The sequence below is a fragment of the Prunus dulcis genome, chromosome 1 (genome assembly GCF_902201215.1).
Source record: "Prunus dulcis chromosome 1, ALMONDv2, whole genome shotgun sequence".
NCBI lineage: Eukaryota > Viridiplantae > Streptophyta > Magnoliopsida > Rosales > Rosaceae > Prunus > Prunus dulcis.
In genome coordinates this window covers 2,117,994-2,137,588 of record NC_047650.1, presented here as the reverse complement: position 1 = coordinate 2,137,588, position 19,595 = coordinate 2,117,994, and the positions used below count along the sequence as shown (strand labels likewise).

The following is a 19,595-nucleotide window of genomic DNA, read 5'->3' as shown; positions in this document are numbered from 1 at the left end:
ACCTCTTTTGTATCCTAAGTAACGAAAGGCCCCTTTTTCGAATTCGATATTCATTATGCTGCCAGCATCAGAAACGCTTCGAAATTTAACGCCTGCCTGCGCTAGAGCAATTGCTGGAGGAAACTCCGAGTCCATATCTGCCCCTAACTTCTTAGAGCATCTCCACCTCAAAGGACAAAGGCCAAGGCAAAGGCAAGGCAAGGGCTGTCACTATTCATGTGAATAGTGGCAGCCTTGCTATTTGTGGTTCCATCCCAAAAGGCAAAGGCAAAGGCAAAGGTAATTACTATTCACTTAAATTTATTTTTTATTCTTTATACTTAAACTATTGATTTTGATAAGCTTTTTGAATAAGATTTTCGATTCCCAAGTATTAATATTTATCGCAAAATTCTCACCTAAAAATCAAGATAACATTTTCGATTCCCAAGTGTTAATATTTATCGTAAAAATCTCACCTAAAAATCAAGATAACATTTTTGGATAAAATTTTGAAATTAAATTTGGTGTGGAAAATGAATAATATTGGTAGGTATGTATAGAAAAAATTTCCATTATTTTTTTTTTCTATTTTTGATTTTTTTTTTCAATTTTTTAAAGCCAAAAATTGGACAACTGTTGGATTGTGCAAGATTTTTTGATCAGAGGCTCCAAAAGAAGCCACGTGGCTTGTAACCATTGGGCAATGTGGGTTGGTGGGTGTAAAAAAAATATTTGAAAATCAATTGCTGATGTCAGCAGCCTGCGGGCAACAGCTTAATCAATTTATGCATGTGGGCTTACCCAGACTGGTGGGTCCTATGCCTTGCCCGGGCTGGATTTCCTGCGCTGGAGTATGAAACTGGGCTTGGGGGGGCCTGTTGCCAAGCAAAGCCCTAGCGCTGGAAGTGCTCTTATTATTGATCGTTTTTCTTATTTTTGGAAGCTTTCTTCTTTTCTTCTTTTCTTCTTTTTCTCTTCTCTTCTCTTCTTTTATGTGCTCCTGGAATGAAAAAACTGTCGAAGTTCTTATCAGATCAAGTATGTGCAAAGTATTGTAATTTGTGTCATGCTTGTTCTCATGAACATACCCTAGATAGGAGTCGCAGCTGTGGTTCAGTGGTTTTTGTGAGGTGAAGGCTGTGAGCATGAGGATAGTGAGGGAGGGACTATATTTTTCTGGTTCGGGGTCGAGGGTAAGGTTATATAAATGCTGGAGAACAAACCAAGGTAACTGATTTTCAAGCAGCAACAGGTCATGGCATAGATATTGGAACATGCAATCCATTCTGAAGATGGGGTCATTTCCGTCAACATGTTTCTCATCAGAAGTTTGTCGTACCACAAACTTCCGGAACAATTCAATTACAAAGCAACCATCAAGTATCATCATTTCTACCAAGTCATTCTAGCTCAGATGATCAAGCGGTTCAGCATAAAATTCGCGAGTGGATTTCTCTAGCTGAAAGACGCAATCAATTAAGTTTTTCAAGCTCACATTTGTTCTACATGACAAAAGATTATTTAAATACCACTGTTTCACATTTTCCATGTGTTGAAATTGTTTACCTCCATGGTGAAATGGACCGATTGAGACAAAATCAGGTTCGTATGCCTCTCGTTTATGTCTCTTGAGTACCTGGGGAACTCTGAAGATGCAGCATTTGGCATCCCAGGAAGGTGAACCAGGGCAAAGCTTTGCTCTCATGGTGTCTTCCAATGCCTCAAGCCCAATACCTCCGTCTACTATAGGAACTGAAATATGGTCTCTGGTATTACTTTGTGTACCATTCTCCATGATAACTTTTAGTCTCGAAAGGCTGACACAAAGCTGCAGTGGCAAGGAAATCAAATTAACTCTAAATAAACAATTAGTCTCTGTGCACTACAATTGTGAGATAAGTAGAGAATTGCATTCAAACTGATTACATGTAATCTAAACTGATTTTGTATTTTGATTAAAAAGAAAAAAAATGACAACAGGAAAAGGGGACCAATTGTAATACCTGGAGGGTTAAAAAAAAATTGTTCACGGTATGCAATGAAGATGCAAGGAGGATTTGTAGAAACTGCAAAGCGAAGAGGTCATCATAGAAACTGATTCTGGCTAGGATTATTGCAGCCCATATTTGTAATATTAATTAGATTCTAGGTTAGAATCAGTGTGGGTTGAAGGGCTTCCAACACTACTACATTTTACAATTTGCGCAACGACGAAAAATTCGTAGCGCAAGATACACTCGAGGGAAGGAAAAAAAATATTCGTCGCGCAAACTATCGAAAACTTGCGCAACCAAAAATTTCGTTGCACATGAAAACTTAACGCGATAAAAAATATGGTCGTCGTGCAAAAGTGAGGAGGAAAAACACGGGTTTATTTTTTTTTTTTGGCACCAAACACTTGCGCGATGACACATATAATCGCGAAAGAAAACCTAGTGCGACGGTTGTTCTTTTCGTCGCGTAAAGTTAGACAAAAAAAAGTGGGTTTTTTTATTTGGTGGCAAACATTTGCGCGATGACAAGATTTATTGTCGCGCAAAAAAAAAACATGGGATTTTTTATTTGGCGCCAAATACTTGTGCGACGGAAATTTATGTCGTAGCGTAAAATTTGATGTTGGCACGTTCATGTGCGACGAAAATTTGCTTTGGCACGATGAGATTTAGAATTTGCGTGACGAAATATTGATTTCGTCGTGCAAAAGTGGGATGTTGACTCTTACTTGCGCGACGAAAAAGTTTTTTTTGTGTGACGAAATGGACCATTTTTGCGACGATTTAAATTTTTTTTTTGTGACAAAATTTTTTTTTAGCAACAATAATTTGTGCAACGAAAAATTAGCTTCGTCGTGCAAAATCCTTCTTCTTCATATCTGGATTCTGCCATTGCAGAGGTAGAATGCAAAAAAAAAAAATCTACCTATATTGGGAATTCAGTACGTTCATTGGGTAAGTATTTTTTGCGTTAGTTTAAAAGTATTAATGTAAATTTATACTAGTAAGTATTTTTTGTCGTTAATTTAAAAGTATTAATGTAAATTCATACTAACGCTATTAATTTCGTTCTCGTTAGGGATATTTGTGATTAGCGATTGGTAGAGAACGATTGAGAATGTATTTTATTCGTTTTATATTTTAAAAATATTAAATTAATTACATTATGTTAAACTTAGTTTGTTATGTTTATTTTTTTGTTTGTGAAATTATATTTATATTATGTTTAAATTATAACTCTTATCTCAATAAGCTTGAGAATGAGTTGTCTACTAAGTATAATTTGATCCTTGAGTAGGAAGAGCTGTTTTGGTTACAGAAGTCTATAAATACTTGGTTGAAGGAAAGGGACAGAAACACTCGCTTTTTTCACTTGTTTATTGTCATAAGGAGGAGGAGGAATAAACTTGAAGGTCTGAATAATGAGGTTGGAATTTGGATCACTAATAAGATTGGAATGAAACTGACTATTGTCAATTATTTCCAAGGGCTGTTTGGTGAAACTGTTTTGGTTGATGACTATAGGTTGCTCCCTCATCTTTTTCCAAGGTAGGTTGATACTGATTTAGAAGGTTTAAGTTGTGAGGTTACTGATGATGAAGTTAAAAATAGTCTATCTGCTATTGGGGGATTAAAAACCCCTGGACCTGATGGATTTCCTGCCCTCTTTTATAAAAAAATGTTGGGGGATGTGCTCTGCTGATATTATTGTTTTAGTGAAGGATTGTTTTTTAACTACTTCTCTTCCTGAGAATATCAATGAGACGTTGATTGCTTTGGCGCCTAAAGTTGAGAGACCTTTTTCCATGACTCAGCTTCGCCCCATTAGTCTTTGCAACACCTCTATAAAGTGATTTCTAAGATTCTTATTGCTAGGCTTCGACCCTGTATGGCTAGTTTGGTCACTCCTAATCAAGTGAGCATTGTCCTAGAGGGAGACAAATTGTTGATAATATTGTTGTGGCTCAAGAAATGCTGCATAAGTTTAAAATTTCTAAAGGGAGAAAGGGTTTTATTGCTTAGAAAATTGATTTATCCAAAGCTTATGATTGGTTAAATTGGGATTTAATTAGAGAAGTGCTTTGGGAGGTTGGGAGTCATGGGAGAATTCTTGAGCTTTTAATGCAGTGTATTAACTCTGTTATAAGGCGATTCTCAATGGTGAATTAAATGATACTTTCTCTCCTAAGTGTGGCATTCGACAAGGGGACCCTCTTTCCCTCTATCTCTTTGTTTTGTGTATGAAGAAGCTTTCGCATATAATTCAGCAGTCTGTTCAAGACAAGGCTTAGAAGCCGGTGCAGATCTGCCAAAGAGGTCCTTTGATCTCTCATATCTTTTTTGCTGATGATTTGATTCTCTTTGGAAAAGCTTCCGTCAATCAGGCTATTGTTATGAAGAAATGTTTAGATGGTTTTTGTAGTCTCTCTGGTCAGAATATGAGTTTTGAGAAATCTATGATATGTGTTTCTCCAAATACTTCTTCTGAGTTGGCTCAGGCTATTGCAACTATATGTGGTTCCCCTCTCACTTCGTGTCTTGGCAAGTATCTTGGGGTTCCTCTTATTCACACACGAGTCACTAAAGCTACTTATCAAGAGATTATTGATAAAGTCCAAGGGAGGTTATCTTCTTGGAAGTCATACACTTTCTATGGCTAGTCGTTTGACCCTGTTGCAGTCAGTCACTTCTACTATCCCTATTTATTCCGTGCAATCTTCTAAATTGCATGTTTCTATCTATAAGAAACTTGATCAGTTAAACATAAATTTTTTATGGGGACATATTACTGATCAAGCGAAGGTTCACTTGGTTAATTGGGACACTATCTGTAAGCCTAAATTTGCTGGTGGTTTGGGTATTAAAAATTCTGCTTGGATAAATTAAGCTCTTCTTGTTAAAACTGGTTGCCGTTTACTGCAACATGAGCAAGGTCTTTGGGCTCAAGTGTTTAATGCAAAGTATCTAAGGCATTGTGATATCCTTGCTGCTAAAGATCTGCAGTTCCAGAGTGGCTCCAATGTTTGGAAAGGTATTTTATGTGGTGCTCAAGTTCTTTCTGCAGGTATTAAATGGCGTGTGGGGTCTGGGGATGATATCTTGTTTTGGACTGATAGATGGCTTAGTTGTGGTCCTTTGCAGCAATTTGCTCTAATTAATTTATCTAAGGACATGTTTCAATTAAATGTTAGTGACCTTTTGGAGGATGGGGTTTGAGATTTCAATTGCTTAATGGAATGCTTGCCTATGGATATTGTCAACTTGATTCTTAGTACTTATGCTGGGTACAATGGTAGTGGGGAGGATAAATGCATCTGGCAACCCACCTCTAATGGCCAATTTTCTGTAAAAACTGCTTATAACACCTTTTATCTGGATGAGGGTAGTGCTAATTCAAAATGGGATTTTATTTGGAAGCTTCATGTTCCGCCAAAGGTTAAGACCTTCCTCTGGCTTCTGTGTCCTAAGAAGTTACTTAGGAACGCTCAAAGATTGAAGAGAAAGCTCACTAATGCTATTGTTTGTCCTAGAGATGATTGTCCTTTAGAATCTTGTCCTCATCTCTTTAAGGATTGTACTGCAACTCTTGCTATTTGGAATGGACTTGGGTTTGGGGGAGTGGAATCTAGTCAGTTGATGGATGATTATGATGACTGGCTTTTGCATAACTTGAAATCAAAGAGGTTTGTTATCCATGGCCTGCCCTGGTATTTGGTTTTTGCTATCTTTATCTGGTTTATATGGAAATGGAGATGTAAAGTGGTTTTTTATCAGAATTATCTTTTGCTTGCTGAACCTCATCTATTGATTTATTAGTGTGCTTTGGAGTGGTTTTCAGCTTGTAATCCAATGGCTATTCTCCCTGAGCGTAGTGTTGTTCATCTCCGTTGGATGGCCCCTCTTCCTAGTGTTTGTAAAGTCAACACTGATGGTAGCAGAATTAATTCCTCTGGTCTTATTGGGGCTAGGGGTTTGTTAAGAGACTCTTATGGGAGTTGGATCAAGGGTTTCTCTGTGAATCTAGGCAATGGTTCCATCATTGAGTCTGAGTTATGGGGGATTTTTTGGGGGCTTAATACGACTTGGGATGCTGGGTTTCGCATGGTGGAGATTGAGTGTGATGCTACTTCTGTTGTGGCGTTGTTAAAAAGTCCTATTGTGTCAACACACCCTCTCTTTAGTATTATCAATTGCTGAAAAATGAAGATTCATGAGGATTGGTGCTGCTCTATGAAGCATATTTTCCGTGAACAAAACTGTGCTACGGATGCTCTGGCTGCGAAGAGTTATGAATTTGGTCTTGGGCTCCATGTGTTTTTGGAGGCTCTAGCTTTTCTTAGTGCTGTGTTAGCTGATGATGTTCGAGGTGTTGCTAGACCTCTTCTAGTTTTTGTTTAGTTTCTTTTTGGTTTGGGGCTTTAGTCTTCCTTTGTACCAAAAAAAAAAAAAAAAAAAAAGAAATTAATGTAGGGTAAGAATAGAATAGGAAAAAGAAAGAACAAAATTGAATAAAAAGTATTAAAAAGTAAAAGGGAGTGTAAGTGGAGAAAAAGGGGGTGGGGAAATAACATCCCATATTAAATTAGTCATTAATATCTTTCAACTCTTTTAGTTAAATGAAAGGGTGATTAATATGTAGTTTAGTTTATAAATAAATTATTTATTAACTAAATTATCGAGCCAAACAGGCTGTTTATAGGCTTACAAATAAAGGCTAAAGCCTAATCATTTATTAAACCTGCCCATAATTTCGAACATGATCAGAGCATGGCCCCAAATTTAGGCCCGGCTGAGCCCAACCCATAAGGGTTGGCCATTTTACTACCATACCATCAAGAGTCTATTCTTAAGCCCATTATACCTCATACTATTTCTGAAATTCCAAGTTTGCCCATTCACTTTATTCTTAAAATAAAATCAGTACGTAATACATAGTCAAGATGAAATGAACATTTGTCCCTCAAAGCTTGGTACCCACACAAGGGAAAAAAAAAAAAAAAAAAAACACACACTGAAAAAAGAATAATAAACATTCATCCCGCAAAGCTACTTGAGAATGGTGTAGACGGTCTGAACGATGGTGAGAGCCAGAAGTACAGCAGCTGCAATGAGAGAAATGGCACTCCATGGGTCTGCAAAATAGTCACGGTTCAAAATTTGAAGCCACCTGTACCATGTGATCCCGCAATGCTTATTCACTTGAGCGAGGAGTTCATCATAGTAGAACCCTTTGAGAACGGTGTCATTGCAGAGCTTGCTGAAGTACTTGGCACCATCTTCGGCGCTCAAAGGCAATGAGGTTCCTCAACAGTGGATCTGTCAACTCCCCAATTGATAGGCGTGGAATTTTAAAAGTACCCCTTTTGTATCCAATATAACGCAAGACCCCCTTTTCAAAGTCAATATTCATTATGCTGCCAGCAGAAACGCTACGAAATTTAACGCCTGCCCGCGCTAGAGCAGTTGCAGGTGGAAACTCCGAGTCCATATCGGTTCCTAATTTATTATTGTTGCTATTTCTTCTTCTTCTTTTCGGTCTGCAGAAAGTTTTCTTTTTTCCCTCCTTTTCTCTTCTCTCCTTTTCTTTTATGTGATCTTGGAACGGAAAAACTATCGAAGTTCTTATCAGATCGAGTATGTGCAAAGTTTCGTAATTTTTGTCATGCTTGTCCTCATAAACATACCCCAGATAGGAGTCGCAGCTATGGTTCAGTGGTTTTTGTGAGGTGAAGACTGTGAGCATGACAATAGTGAGGGAGCGATCAGGTTCATTGGGGTCGAGGGTAAGGTCATATAAATGCTGGAGAACAAACCAAGGTAGCTGATTTTCTAGCAGCAATAGGTCGTGGCAGAGATATTGGAACATGCAATCCATGTTGAAGATGGGGTCATTTGCGTCAATATGTTCCTCATCAGAAGGGTACTTCCGGAACAGTTCAATTACAAAGCAACCATCAAGTATCATCATTTCTACCAAGTCATTTTGGCTTAGATGATCAAGTGGTTCAGCATAAAATTCGCGGGCCGATTTCTCCAGCGGAACGACGCAATCGATTAAGTTTTTCAAGCTCACATTATATTCCTGCGTGACAAAAGATTATTTAAATACCATTGCTTTACATTTTCCATGTGCTGAAATTGTTTACCAGCTCCGTGGTGAAATGGACCGATTGAGACAAAATCGGGTTCGTATGCCTCTGGTTTATGTCTCTTGAGCACCTCTGGAACTCTGAAGATGCAGCTTTTGGCAGCCCAGGAGGGTGAACCAGGGCAAAGCTTTGCTCTCATGGTGTTTTCCAATTCTTCAAGCCCAATACCTCCGTCTACTATAGGAACTGAAATATGGTCACTGGTATTACTCTGTGTACGATTCTCCATTCTCGAAACGCCGAAACAAGCTGCAATGTCAAGGAAATCGAATTAACTCTTATAAAATAAACAATTAGTCTCTATGCACTACGATTGTGAATAGAAAAGGTCCCCCCAAAAAAAAAAGTAGCATTGAATTCAAATTTTTATATTTATATAATTTTTTTGACCGGAAAATCAATACAAATAGTCACAACCAATTGTACTGCAACGAACCAGTTTTTAAGATTAACTTCAGCAAAAGGTCGTAGTGGTAGTGAAAGATGGGATGCAAGGAGGATTTGTAGAAACTACAAGTTGATTTTTGGGTAGGATTGAGATTTTGGGTAAACAGATTGTTGGAGCACAACTCAACTTTTATAGATAGCCCCCGCACCCTCCACGAGGCTTTAATACGGTGGAATCATGAAAATTCGTCAACTTTCACACAGGAAAAAGAAGAAAGAAACTTACTTTCTCTCGGAGATACATGGTTTGCCTCCATAGTGAGCGACATACACCCATATGTATCCAAATGGGTAAACTCTTCTTAAAAGATCGTATCAACATGAAAATATAGAAATCTAGATAGAATTTGTGCATATACATCGTTCATTCTACATTGATTAATAGTTAATTGAATGCATGCCATTAACTAAAGCCTATGATGTGCATATATTTTTAATTAATGAATTAAAAAATTTCCGGTCTTATATATTTATCTTGGGGTTAAATATATATAACAAGAAAAATGCTAGATTTATCACATTTTTCATACCACATTGTATACCATCTCCCTAATACAGGTGGGTTCTACCTCTATTAGAGAAATAGTACACAATGTGGTATGAAAAATGTAGTAAACCTAGCATTACTCATATAACAAAGGATAAAAGTGTATGGGTGTGTGGTTTAAAGAATTTAGAGTTAACACATATTCATTTTAATTTTATTTGGTGGGTCTGTCTCTATGAAGAAAAGTTATGGTATACTACTGTTGTTTCGGTGGGTGCTCTCTATAGTAGGTGTATTATACAATTTTTTATACAATACGCGCGTTTGGGGTATTTCGACGGTTTATTTAATGGTAAGTGTATTATACAATTTTTTATATGGAGTGGGGTTATGCTTGAGAGTTTTTTTTCTTTTAAAGTCCTCTGTATATATACGTTTTTGTGTGTTCTGGATGTCTCCTCCACCATATATTACGCTTGCATTATAGGGTAAAACAAATTTCTGAGGTTTGCATTATTGCATCTTGTTTCATAATTAGATCAAAGAGGAGAAGTACATCTTCTTCTACGGAGGAGATTTAATTTGGGCGAATCACTTCAAGAAGAAAGCAACGGACATGGTAAAGATAGCACAGAGTTCAATTGAGTTATATCACTTTGAGCAGAACGCTAGTAAAGATGCAGAGGATGACAGCTTTAGCAGCTTCTGGTCGGCCATAGAAACCATGTCACATATCAAGGTTATCAGTAAGCAGCTTGATCATGATGAGCTTGTGGTAAAACAAGTTAAACAACTTATGTCCTACAAAAATAGTAAAATTGGATGGACTATGCTTATCCAAGGTCGTAGGGTGATCATCATTGCTGATGGTTGGACAATGAATCGCGTCCTGGGGCGCTATGACTGGTTTGACGAGGATTTTGGTGATGACATGATGGATTTAATGAGATGTAAGGTTACTGGTGGACGATTTACAAATACGATAGATTTTTAATTTAGTGTCACCATGGACGTAATGATTGATATAAAAAGATGTAGACATGTAACATAACTTAACAGTCGAAGGCACAATTTGTAGGGACAGAAAATCGGAATCCCACAGGACAATGTTGCACTTGCCATTAATTCCAATTATGCAATGCCAAAGATCTACCATATTTATTATTTTGAATTGTTTTTCTTTCGACGGATCAAGTTATCCAGAAGTCGCTGAATGTGACGATATCTGAATCTTCGGCGATATTGAAACACTTCATTTTCAAAAGTTTTGATGTGCCTTCTGAAGGAAGTTGAGGTTCCACCCCAAAATCAATTGGCAATAGAGGGAGTAACCCAACTCCTTATAAGCCCTTGCTAGGTTTCTCAACTTTCCAATGTGAGACTCTTTACTTTCACATTCTCACACGTCCCCGCACGTGTGATGAATTTTCAAGCCTAACACGTCGACAACATATTTTAGGTGACGTAGAGTACGTATGGCCGTTGAGTTTTCACACGTAGGCAATCCGCTCTGATACCATGTAGGAAGTTACCTTCGAGATCCATTATTGACGCCTACACTCCCAATCCGATTAGCATGTTACTAAATTTTTGCATTGCTATTCTTATATTACTGATAAAGACTGGTTCCATTATTGTGCTTTTTTGTTTTGTTTTGTCCAAATAGAAATATCTCAAGAATTTCGATACACTGAGGGGCAGTAAAATATTCTTGTTCCTTTCGGGATTGGATATTTCTGAAGCTCATATTAAACTTATCAAGCACGTTAATGAACGAATAGAAAAGAAGAAGATGGATATTGAAAGGACCCGCCCCAAATTTTCCCAAAATCCGAGACAAATCCTTTGGAATTCCTGACATCACCCCGATGCCGGGCTCACTTACTAAAGACCGAGACTTTCTGCCGAAATTTCGGCAGAGTCTCCCCTATAAATTGGACATTTCCCAAAATTCCAACCTGCATAAAAACACATTTAATATCCCCAACTGGCAGCATGCACAATATAAATTCATGCAATTTACTTACATGGCCTTCGGCCTTCCAAAAATTCTCAACCAACTACCAAACGATTCAAATACAAATTAAGACTAACATTTAGTCTGCGGCTGCACCTAACAACCTTAGGCTGCCTACGTACCCTCCTTGAGGGATCAAGCCACACGTAGTTCTCTCTTAAAACCTAATTCCACATATAGGCAATACCTTAATCCGTTTTCTCTTTAATTCACGTAATCTCCCCATACGCCGGTACTACCAATGCCACGTATGGGGCCTGTCAACACGCCGGATAACCTACGCCACGTGCGACCTCAACACAGTATCTCACAATCTCCCCATACGCCGGTACAACCAACGCCACGTATGGGGCCTGTCTCAACGCCGGATAACCTACGCCACGTGAGACCTGAACATCATATCACAAATCTCCCCATACGCCGGTACAACCAACGCCACGTATGGGGTCTGTCCGCACGCCGGATAACCTACGCCACGTGGGACCTACACATCATATCACATCACTCCCCATACGCCGGTACAACCAACGCCACGTATGGGGCCTGTCGACACGCCGGATAACCTACGCCACGTGCGACCTCAACACAATACTACAATATCTCCCCATACGCCGGTACAACCAACGCCACGTATGGGGTCTGTCCACACGCCGGATAACCTACGCCACGTGGGACCTAACTTTCACTTGGTGGTGTTTATAGTAAATCCCAAAAATCCGGGGAGGTACCTAAGGTAGTGCGTATAGCACTCCGAACTGACATTCTAGACTCTTTTGTACTCTTGTACCAACTTATTATAATTATAATAATAAATATTAATTCTAATATTGTGTAACCCTTCACAAGAGTCTAGCACCCGATAATCCCCCTAGAAAGGTGAGATTACTCCGGAAGACTCACGGTCAATCAAGGGTCAAACTACCCTAACCCTGGTCAAACGGGCCCACGGGGATCACGACCTCCAAACTCCGATCCGGAAGTTCCTATGGGTTCTATAACGTATAGGACACTCGTCCTGCAAGTTTGGTTCAGATCGGACGGTCGGATCACTCACGATCGTACGATCTAACGGTTAATATAAAATATAAACTTTAAATTATTGAATCGGAACATCCGGGGCTCCGATTCACGATCCGTAAATTCCTACACGATCTTAGAATTACCCAGATTAACATATATTAAATTTGGGACCATCCGACGGTCCCAACCTATCGAACCCGGATAACGCCCGATAGGCGATATCCGTTCGATAGTCAAACGACGTCCGAATTGAGATCCGCGAAATCCTACGCGCTCGTGACGGCACGAGGACCTCAAAACTGCCCAGAGACACGCCACCACCCTCGCCCACGCGCCGCCACACGCGCGGGCAGACCGGGTGTCCAAAGCGATTACGGTCCGTCGAAAAATCTTGGAACCGAGACTCCAAACTCCTACCCTAGGTAAAACACCATATTTGGAGTCACTTTTGTTCTTGGACAACCCCCAAAAAGTGGCCGGAAATGGCCGATTACGGCGGCCGAAGTTCGGCCAATTTTCAATTCGAAAATCGAATTGGTTACGCTAAGAATCGATCTAATCCTACCCAACCATCAGCTAGAGCATGCAGAAGGGATGAATTTTCATACCTTGATCGCCAGAAATGGCGGCCGGAGGAGGGAGATCGAGCTCCTTGAATTTTGGGTTAAATTCGGTCTGATTTTTGCATTTTCCGGCGAGCACAGGTGGTTCCGGTGGCTGGGATTGGTCGGGATGGAAAGAGGAGGATGGCACGGTTCTTTTGGGACCGGTGCCACCCCAAGTGGTGGCCGGATGTGGCGGCGGCGGCCCAAAAACCGCCGCTGTGAACAGTAACTCGGGGGGGGGGCTGTTTCTGCGCAGGGGAGAGAGAGAGAGAGAGGGAAAAATCTGATTTTTATAAAAAATCCCATTTCGAAATATTTACGATTGTGCCACTGGATTTCTTTTGACCATATCTCTCTCGTTACAACTCCGATTCGAGCCCACTACGTGTCTATGAACTCGTCTCAGCGCGACCTATCCAAAAATACAAGTCACGGTCCCAAACTCTCTCCGGTTAAAAATGTGACTAAAATACCCTTAAATAATTAAATAATCAAATAAGGATTAAATTTGGGGAATTTGGGGTCGGGGTGTTACAGATGTGTATAAGACTGTGGATCCCCATTGCTGGGAAAAATAAGTGGAAGGCACACGAGGAGGAAGAGAAATACTTATTGCACATTGCGGAAAGACTGTCATGCTACACAGCTAGGCCCCACCCAGAATGCATCAGAAAGATCAAGGACATGTTCGAATTACACAAGAAGAAGAATTATTTGGCGCTGCTGGAGATGGACCAAAGGGGCCATGTGGAAGAATACAATCCTGCCAAGACAATTGTGAAGGAAAGAATGGGCTTCAAACACTGACAGAAAAGTAGCAACTTAATTTTCTTCAATAGTTAAGGGAAGTAATAAAAAGGTCTTTTGCTACAGTTCACAATCACCACTGGAAACATTTCCAGATTAATTTGTTACAGCACATGAACCTTCGCAAGAATTATTGTCCAGAATAATGAAGATGGAAAAGTTATTGTCCCTTTAATTAAGTTAATAATGCGTGTTATTTATTTTTTAAGTAAATTTCATTTCCCTTCCAATTAATCAATATTTTTTCAGGCAAAAGATACATATTGACAGAAATATTCTAGTAAAGTTAAGGAATAGAAAGGTCTTTTGCTAGAGTTTGATGAAAGATTTATGGCCTTTGCAACACATTTTTCCGCATTTCACTCAATCTCAGCTGTTATAATTAATCTATAAAAATAGAGAGCATATTTCATAAGATGGGAGTCAAACAAGTCAAGGATGATTTGGCACAACATTATTCTTCTATCTAGTTTTTCTAACTTTCCTTTCTCAGTGACCTGTAAATTTGATATTTTATACTAGCACTACTACGAGGATCCGGTTATAATATTTCTTTTGTCTTAAAAAATAAAAAATAAAAAAAGCTGAGAGCGGCAAAGAAGAACAAATGAGCCGTATTGATCCTGATTAGAGAAAAAATCAAATTCGCCAAAGCGAAAGAATGTGTCATGAGTTTTTTTTTTTCTTTTTCCTTTTGAACTTGTAAAATTCGCCAAAAATAATTCCATATTTCAAAAACTCCTTGAAAAATGCTACGGAATCATAATCGCCTACTAGCTTTTCTATCACTCCATCCAATTTCCAAAGTAAATTCTAGACAATGCACGTAATATTAATTGAATAAATGTATAGCTTGTGTCCGTCACTGACTGATCACTACAAGGAAAAACATCTTCTGTGACCAAAAATGTCAGCGACAAACATTATTTAGTCGCCTAAAAGGGTTATGGGCGACGAAACTTTGTAAGTTGGTCCCCAAAAGTTTCATTAGATTTAGGCATGTATGAACTGTTCAATGAATAGAATAGCGACAATATATTTAGGAAAGGTGACAAATTGTTTCGTGGCGAGGCATTATTTGCGACCAAACACCTTTTTGGTCGCCCCTTTTATCAGTTGGGTAGGCGCGAAACTCTGAAATTGGTCGCAACGAAATTGTTTTGTCACTAAATTTTCCTGAATCGCCCTTGAATGTAAATTCGCGCCCAAATATTTTCATGGAATTTGGCGAGCAATAGTGGGTTTTCTAAAATTTCATTTACGCTTTTTCATTCGGACTTTGATTTAGATATAATTTTCTTTGAGTTTTGAACTAGCGTTGAGGGGAAGTTGGAATTGTGAGATACAAAAGAGAGAATCTAGGGGACCGAGGAGAGCATGGAGAGCGAGCAGGGGAGAAAACCGCAAGGCAAACGTCAGTATAGAAAAATATAAAATAAAATAAAAAACTAAATTTTATTATATAGCTGATATGTCATGTATCAAAACGTTGGATTGTTATAACGGCCTAGATGAAGGGAAATACGGAAAATGCGTGGATTCTAAATGTATCAAAACATACTACAAACTATCAACACTTTCACTTCCTCTTTCTACTGCTAAATCTTGTAGAGGTGAGATTGAGATTGGATTCTTTTTCCACATATAATTGATTGATAAGGTTCAACTCTAAAATTAATTGGCAATAAGTAAGTGATAAGCTGGTTTAAAGTCCCTTAACTTTTCATTGTGACATATAAATGAAAAGAATATGAGTGAGTGACCATGAAAAATTTGCGGTGAAATATGTTTAAACATAACTTTATTGAAAAGATTAACATAATAGGATTGCAATTTTCCAACATGCAGTACTTGAAACAAAAACAAGCATTGTGGGCATCACAATCACATTACGAACGTAATGGCTGCCCATTATTTTATCAAATAAAGACACGAACTCAAATGAAAACAACATGCATTCTTAACCCTTGCTGATCTCTCTGTGATCTTTCTGTTCCATGTTGCGTAGCGCGCAAGTAATTACCAAGTGATTGAAGGCGCCTGCTTCTTGACATGGCAGCACTTATAGCTAACGAATGTCTCCATGGGATTGCCACACTCGTAGCAGATCATGGCCGCTAGGGTACTTCCTGCTGCACTTGGGATGCTAAAGCAGCTGCAGACGTGACCAATTTTTACAACCTCCTCCTTATGCTGTTGCTCAAAAACTTGTCCAAAGTTTTCTATTGTTATTGTTACTTGCTGATTCCACGTGTAGTATTTCTCCAGGACCGTATAGATTGTCAAACCGGCACCAACGGTCACGATCCTACGGCCTTGGATGAGCACAGCCCATCCACTCTTGTCATCTTTGTAGGATAGCAGCTTTTGAACTTGTCTTACCACGTCGTCAATCTGCTTGCTGCTAACCTTGATATGGAACATGGTTTCTACGGCGGACCAGAAGGTGTTAAAGCTGTCATCCCCTGCATCATTATTTGCATTCTTCTCCACATGATATAACTCAAGAGAAATCTTTGATCTCTTTAGGATATCATCATTTTTAAGGGCAGTTGCTTTCTCCTTGAACTGATTCGTCCAAACTGAATCCCCTCCGTAGAAGAAAATGTACTTCTCCTGCTTGATCTGTTGGTAACAAAAATGTAAGGGTAGAGTCAGTCGATTCAATGACCATAATACTAATTTATTAAAGTTCTCCTTTAAAGATCATCCATACTTCAGAAAAGAATTAACTTACCCATTCAGTTACAGATGTGTGAATCCCATCTATTACCGCGGTAAACCATGTATCTCGGAGAGAAAGTAAGAGTTCTTCTTCTTTTTTCTGGTCGAAAGGGAAGGCTTCTTTTCCCCATATCGAAATCATGCGCAGAGCGTTCGAATGCTGGAGCTCACTTTTTGAGTTCAAGACCACCAGCATAGGCTTGCCATGGAAGTTCCAATCTTCCTTGATGTACTTGATGCCTGCTATGTGGGCACCAGCCTGGCCTACTGTGTACCATGGCATTTTAACCCTCAGGGTCTCAAACTTGACTTGCAGCTCTGTAGTCCATTTCTCCACAAGAGGAATCCAAACAATCTTATACTCGTTACTTTTCTTTGTAAAATCATAGATGGGTTTAAGAAGAGAAATATAATCTTCTGATATATCTAGGCTCGAAATGAACAATAACACATTTGTCGTCCTTAGGATCTCGATGTGAACCTGTTTAGATAATACTAATGAATTCAGGATCTTGACACATTCTATATATATATGGTTATTCATTCAAATTCAAAAGAAATATGTGCTATGATCGAGAGGCAAACCGGTTTCTTAGTAGAACCATCCAAAATGGTCGTGTTGACATTATCCTTGAAAAAGATCAGGGTCTTCATAACCTCCATAATCTCAGTAGGAATTTGAAAGAGTTGCTTCAGCTTCATGTAGGTCTGTAGCTTCTCTGTATTAAACAAGACAAAAAAGGAATGTCAGCATTGCATTAAAAGAGCAACATATAACCATTCCTTGTGAGTTCTCATCAAGCAACCTACCTATTTCCTCTTTGCAGATCTTAAGATGTAGTTTGAGTTTATTGAGGATGATTATGATCTTATGAGCATACTGGACAAGATCGGGTGTGTCCCCCCTGACATGAAGGAAGTAAAACAGTTATACTATGTACAAATCAGTTGCTTCATACGTATGCCATTTTGGATGACGTACATGTTATATTGTTCAATTCGACTGCATGTCAATCTAAACAATTGAGTAAGGGTACATGATGTATAAGCATGGAGAACATGGATGAAACTTACTCATCACTAGTAAGGAGGGAGATATTAGTTGCGCAAGCTACAGTTGTAATGATACACCAATAGACATTCACTGAGATATCTTTCCTTGCACTTGCCAAGATTTCTCTCAACTCCTTTACCTCATTATAAGTAATGGACAGCTTCTCCAACTCAAAGATGCAATCAATCACTTGCAAGGTGGACATTATAACATTGTTGAGCTGAGCAAGTGCTTGGCCTCGTTGCTTGAGGTTTTCGGGCTTGAGAAGGACTGGTACTCCCTTGAGGAATGCCACAGACTTGGCAAGTTGGTCAGATTGCTGATGCTGGGCAGTGAGCCAGAACTCACCATATTACAAAGAAAAAGCAGCCAGGGCCAGCACAGCCTTCGCTTCCCATGAATACTTTGACACCTTGTTAAGTATTTTCAGCGTAGCATCGTGGGCATTCTCTTCACCTGGAGCCTTACATGGCACCTGAAATGTCATATTTAATTACTATGATTATTAGTTAAATATGTATTAATATGGTTAGAATTCATATTGTCCTACAAAATGAAGAATGCATCTACACACACACACATGTTGATTTAGGGCTTGGTTTAGTGGTATTTATTTTCTCGTTGTTAGAAAGTAATTAAAAAATCAAACCAATAAGGAAATTATAATGCCATGAAATTACCTCGCGAATTATGGACTTTAGAAGGCACAATGGAGTGCTGAAGCTGGATGCAATAGTTATTCCATCCCTAGTGTCAGCATGTACTTGGGTGGCCTGCAAAAAAAGTCACAAGGAATAAATTACAACCCCTTCTACTTTCCAACCCTCTACTTCCGGAATCTTCACACACCCCACCCACTGAAATTATTTTTGGGAAAGCATGGTCCTCGTTCACGTTCACAGAACCGGAAATTCTTCGTTCGATTTGATCCATGGAAAATGTGGCATAATTGGTTCTTTTTCTTTTGTTGCATTTGAATTGTTTGATGAAATTTTATTGTGTTTGTAGATGCATTAATTCGATTGATAAAATGAAAGGGTATATTATGTTGGAAAAGAATGTACCATTGGTTTGAGGTTGAGCATTATTTGGAGTAAATAATCAAATACTCCAATGGGTTCCGGGACATTTGTAGTCTGTACACGTTCAATCAAATGAAAGATGTACACATTGTAATGTGCAAATTGTAGAATATATATATGTTCCCTAATGTGCCAAAAAACAACAACTAAGAGCCATGCCAAACCACAACCAACATCAAAATCATGATACCAGCACTGATAATTTGCACCGTGAGTAAATTATAATTTTTTATTTGTACGTACCTTGTGGTCAATATTATCGATGATCTGCTTTGAACACTTAATGATGCTCTGAGTGATGGAGAAAAGAGAATGGACGTCAAAGGAATCGTGCTCATGACTAACTACATGAGTGGCATAAATGCCTTCCAAAATTTCTGTGTCACTCATGGCAAACAGGCTCTTCTTCTTAGCAACCTCCATTGCTTCATCACTTGCAGTAGTACTACTCACTACTTGAGAGACCGAGATCGAGACGGAGACCATGGTGATGGCTTGGTTGGAATGGAAACTCTAGGTATTGGGGTTTAAGGCGCAGACCACAAAATAACTATGATGGCTTGTCTTTGCAGTGAGTTCAGTGCCTGCCTACAGCCCTATTTATAGTCTTCTTGGACACCTTAATTAGGTCAGTAGCGTATAACAACGATCCACCACATTATTTTATTATGCTCCCGATTTGCCATATGATATGTTTCACATTGGATCTAACTTCTTATAAAGGGATCTTGACAGATAATCAATCGGAAATAATTGATATATAAACTTAACAAATAGATGGTTCGGATCAAAGAAACAATAATTATATTGCTCGCATTCCAATATAATTATATCGCTCGAAGAAACAATAAAATAAAAAAGACATACAAATCTCGTGTTTTGACCCTTGAATAAAGAATACAGTGTATCACGATCAAGTGCCAGTCTCTGTTTGCAACAAAATGGTATTATTATTTTCTCCAGTTGAGCATTCCCACTGCCTAACCATCAATGGCTGAGAAAGTATTTAATGTTTGTCTTCCTCTTATTTGAAAATAAGAACATGCATGCATGATTGAATATAAGACACTTCATCAGCGTACCAAAACAATTTACTCTTTTTTTCTGTGCAGATCCGAAGATCGCGATATATATTTGCATTTGTCGTCCAACGTCATTGATTGCGTTCCTGTTTTACGTCACCACTAATTTTTTGTTAAAATATCCATGCGAGTGTTCGTACTTACG

At 38.8% G+C, this 19,595-nt stretch overlaps 1 protein-coding gene across 1 annotated transcript; it reads right to left on the bottom strand.

Annotated features, from left to right (window-relative positions):
- Window positions 1-15,527: 15,527 nt before the first annotated feature.
- On the bottom strand, window positions 15,528-18,854 carry LOC117615072 (protein SIEVE ELEMENT OCCLUSION B-like). Its single transcript, XM_034344065.1, has 9 exons — window positions 18,612-18,854; window positions 18,351-18,422; window positions 17,967-18,059; window positions 17,699-17,761; window positions 17,307-17,611; window positions 17,043-17,137; window positions 16,818-16,951; window positions 16,246-16,713; window positions 15,528-16,133 (listed from the first exon to the last, which is right to left on the bottom strand). Exons 1-9 carry the CDS (start codon window positions 18,852-18,854, stop codon window positions 15,528-15,530), a joined length of 2,079 nt encoding a protein of 692 aa, XP_034199956.1.
- Window positions 18,855-19,595: the final 741 nt, after the last annotated feature.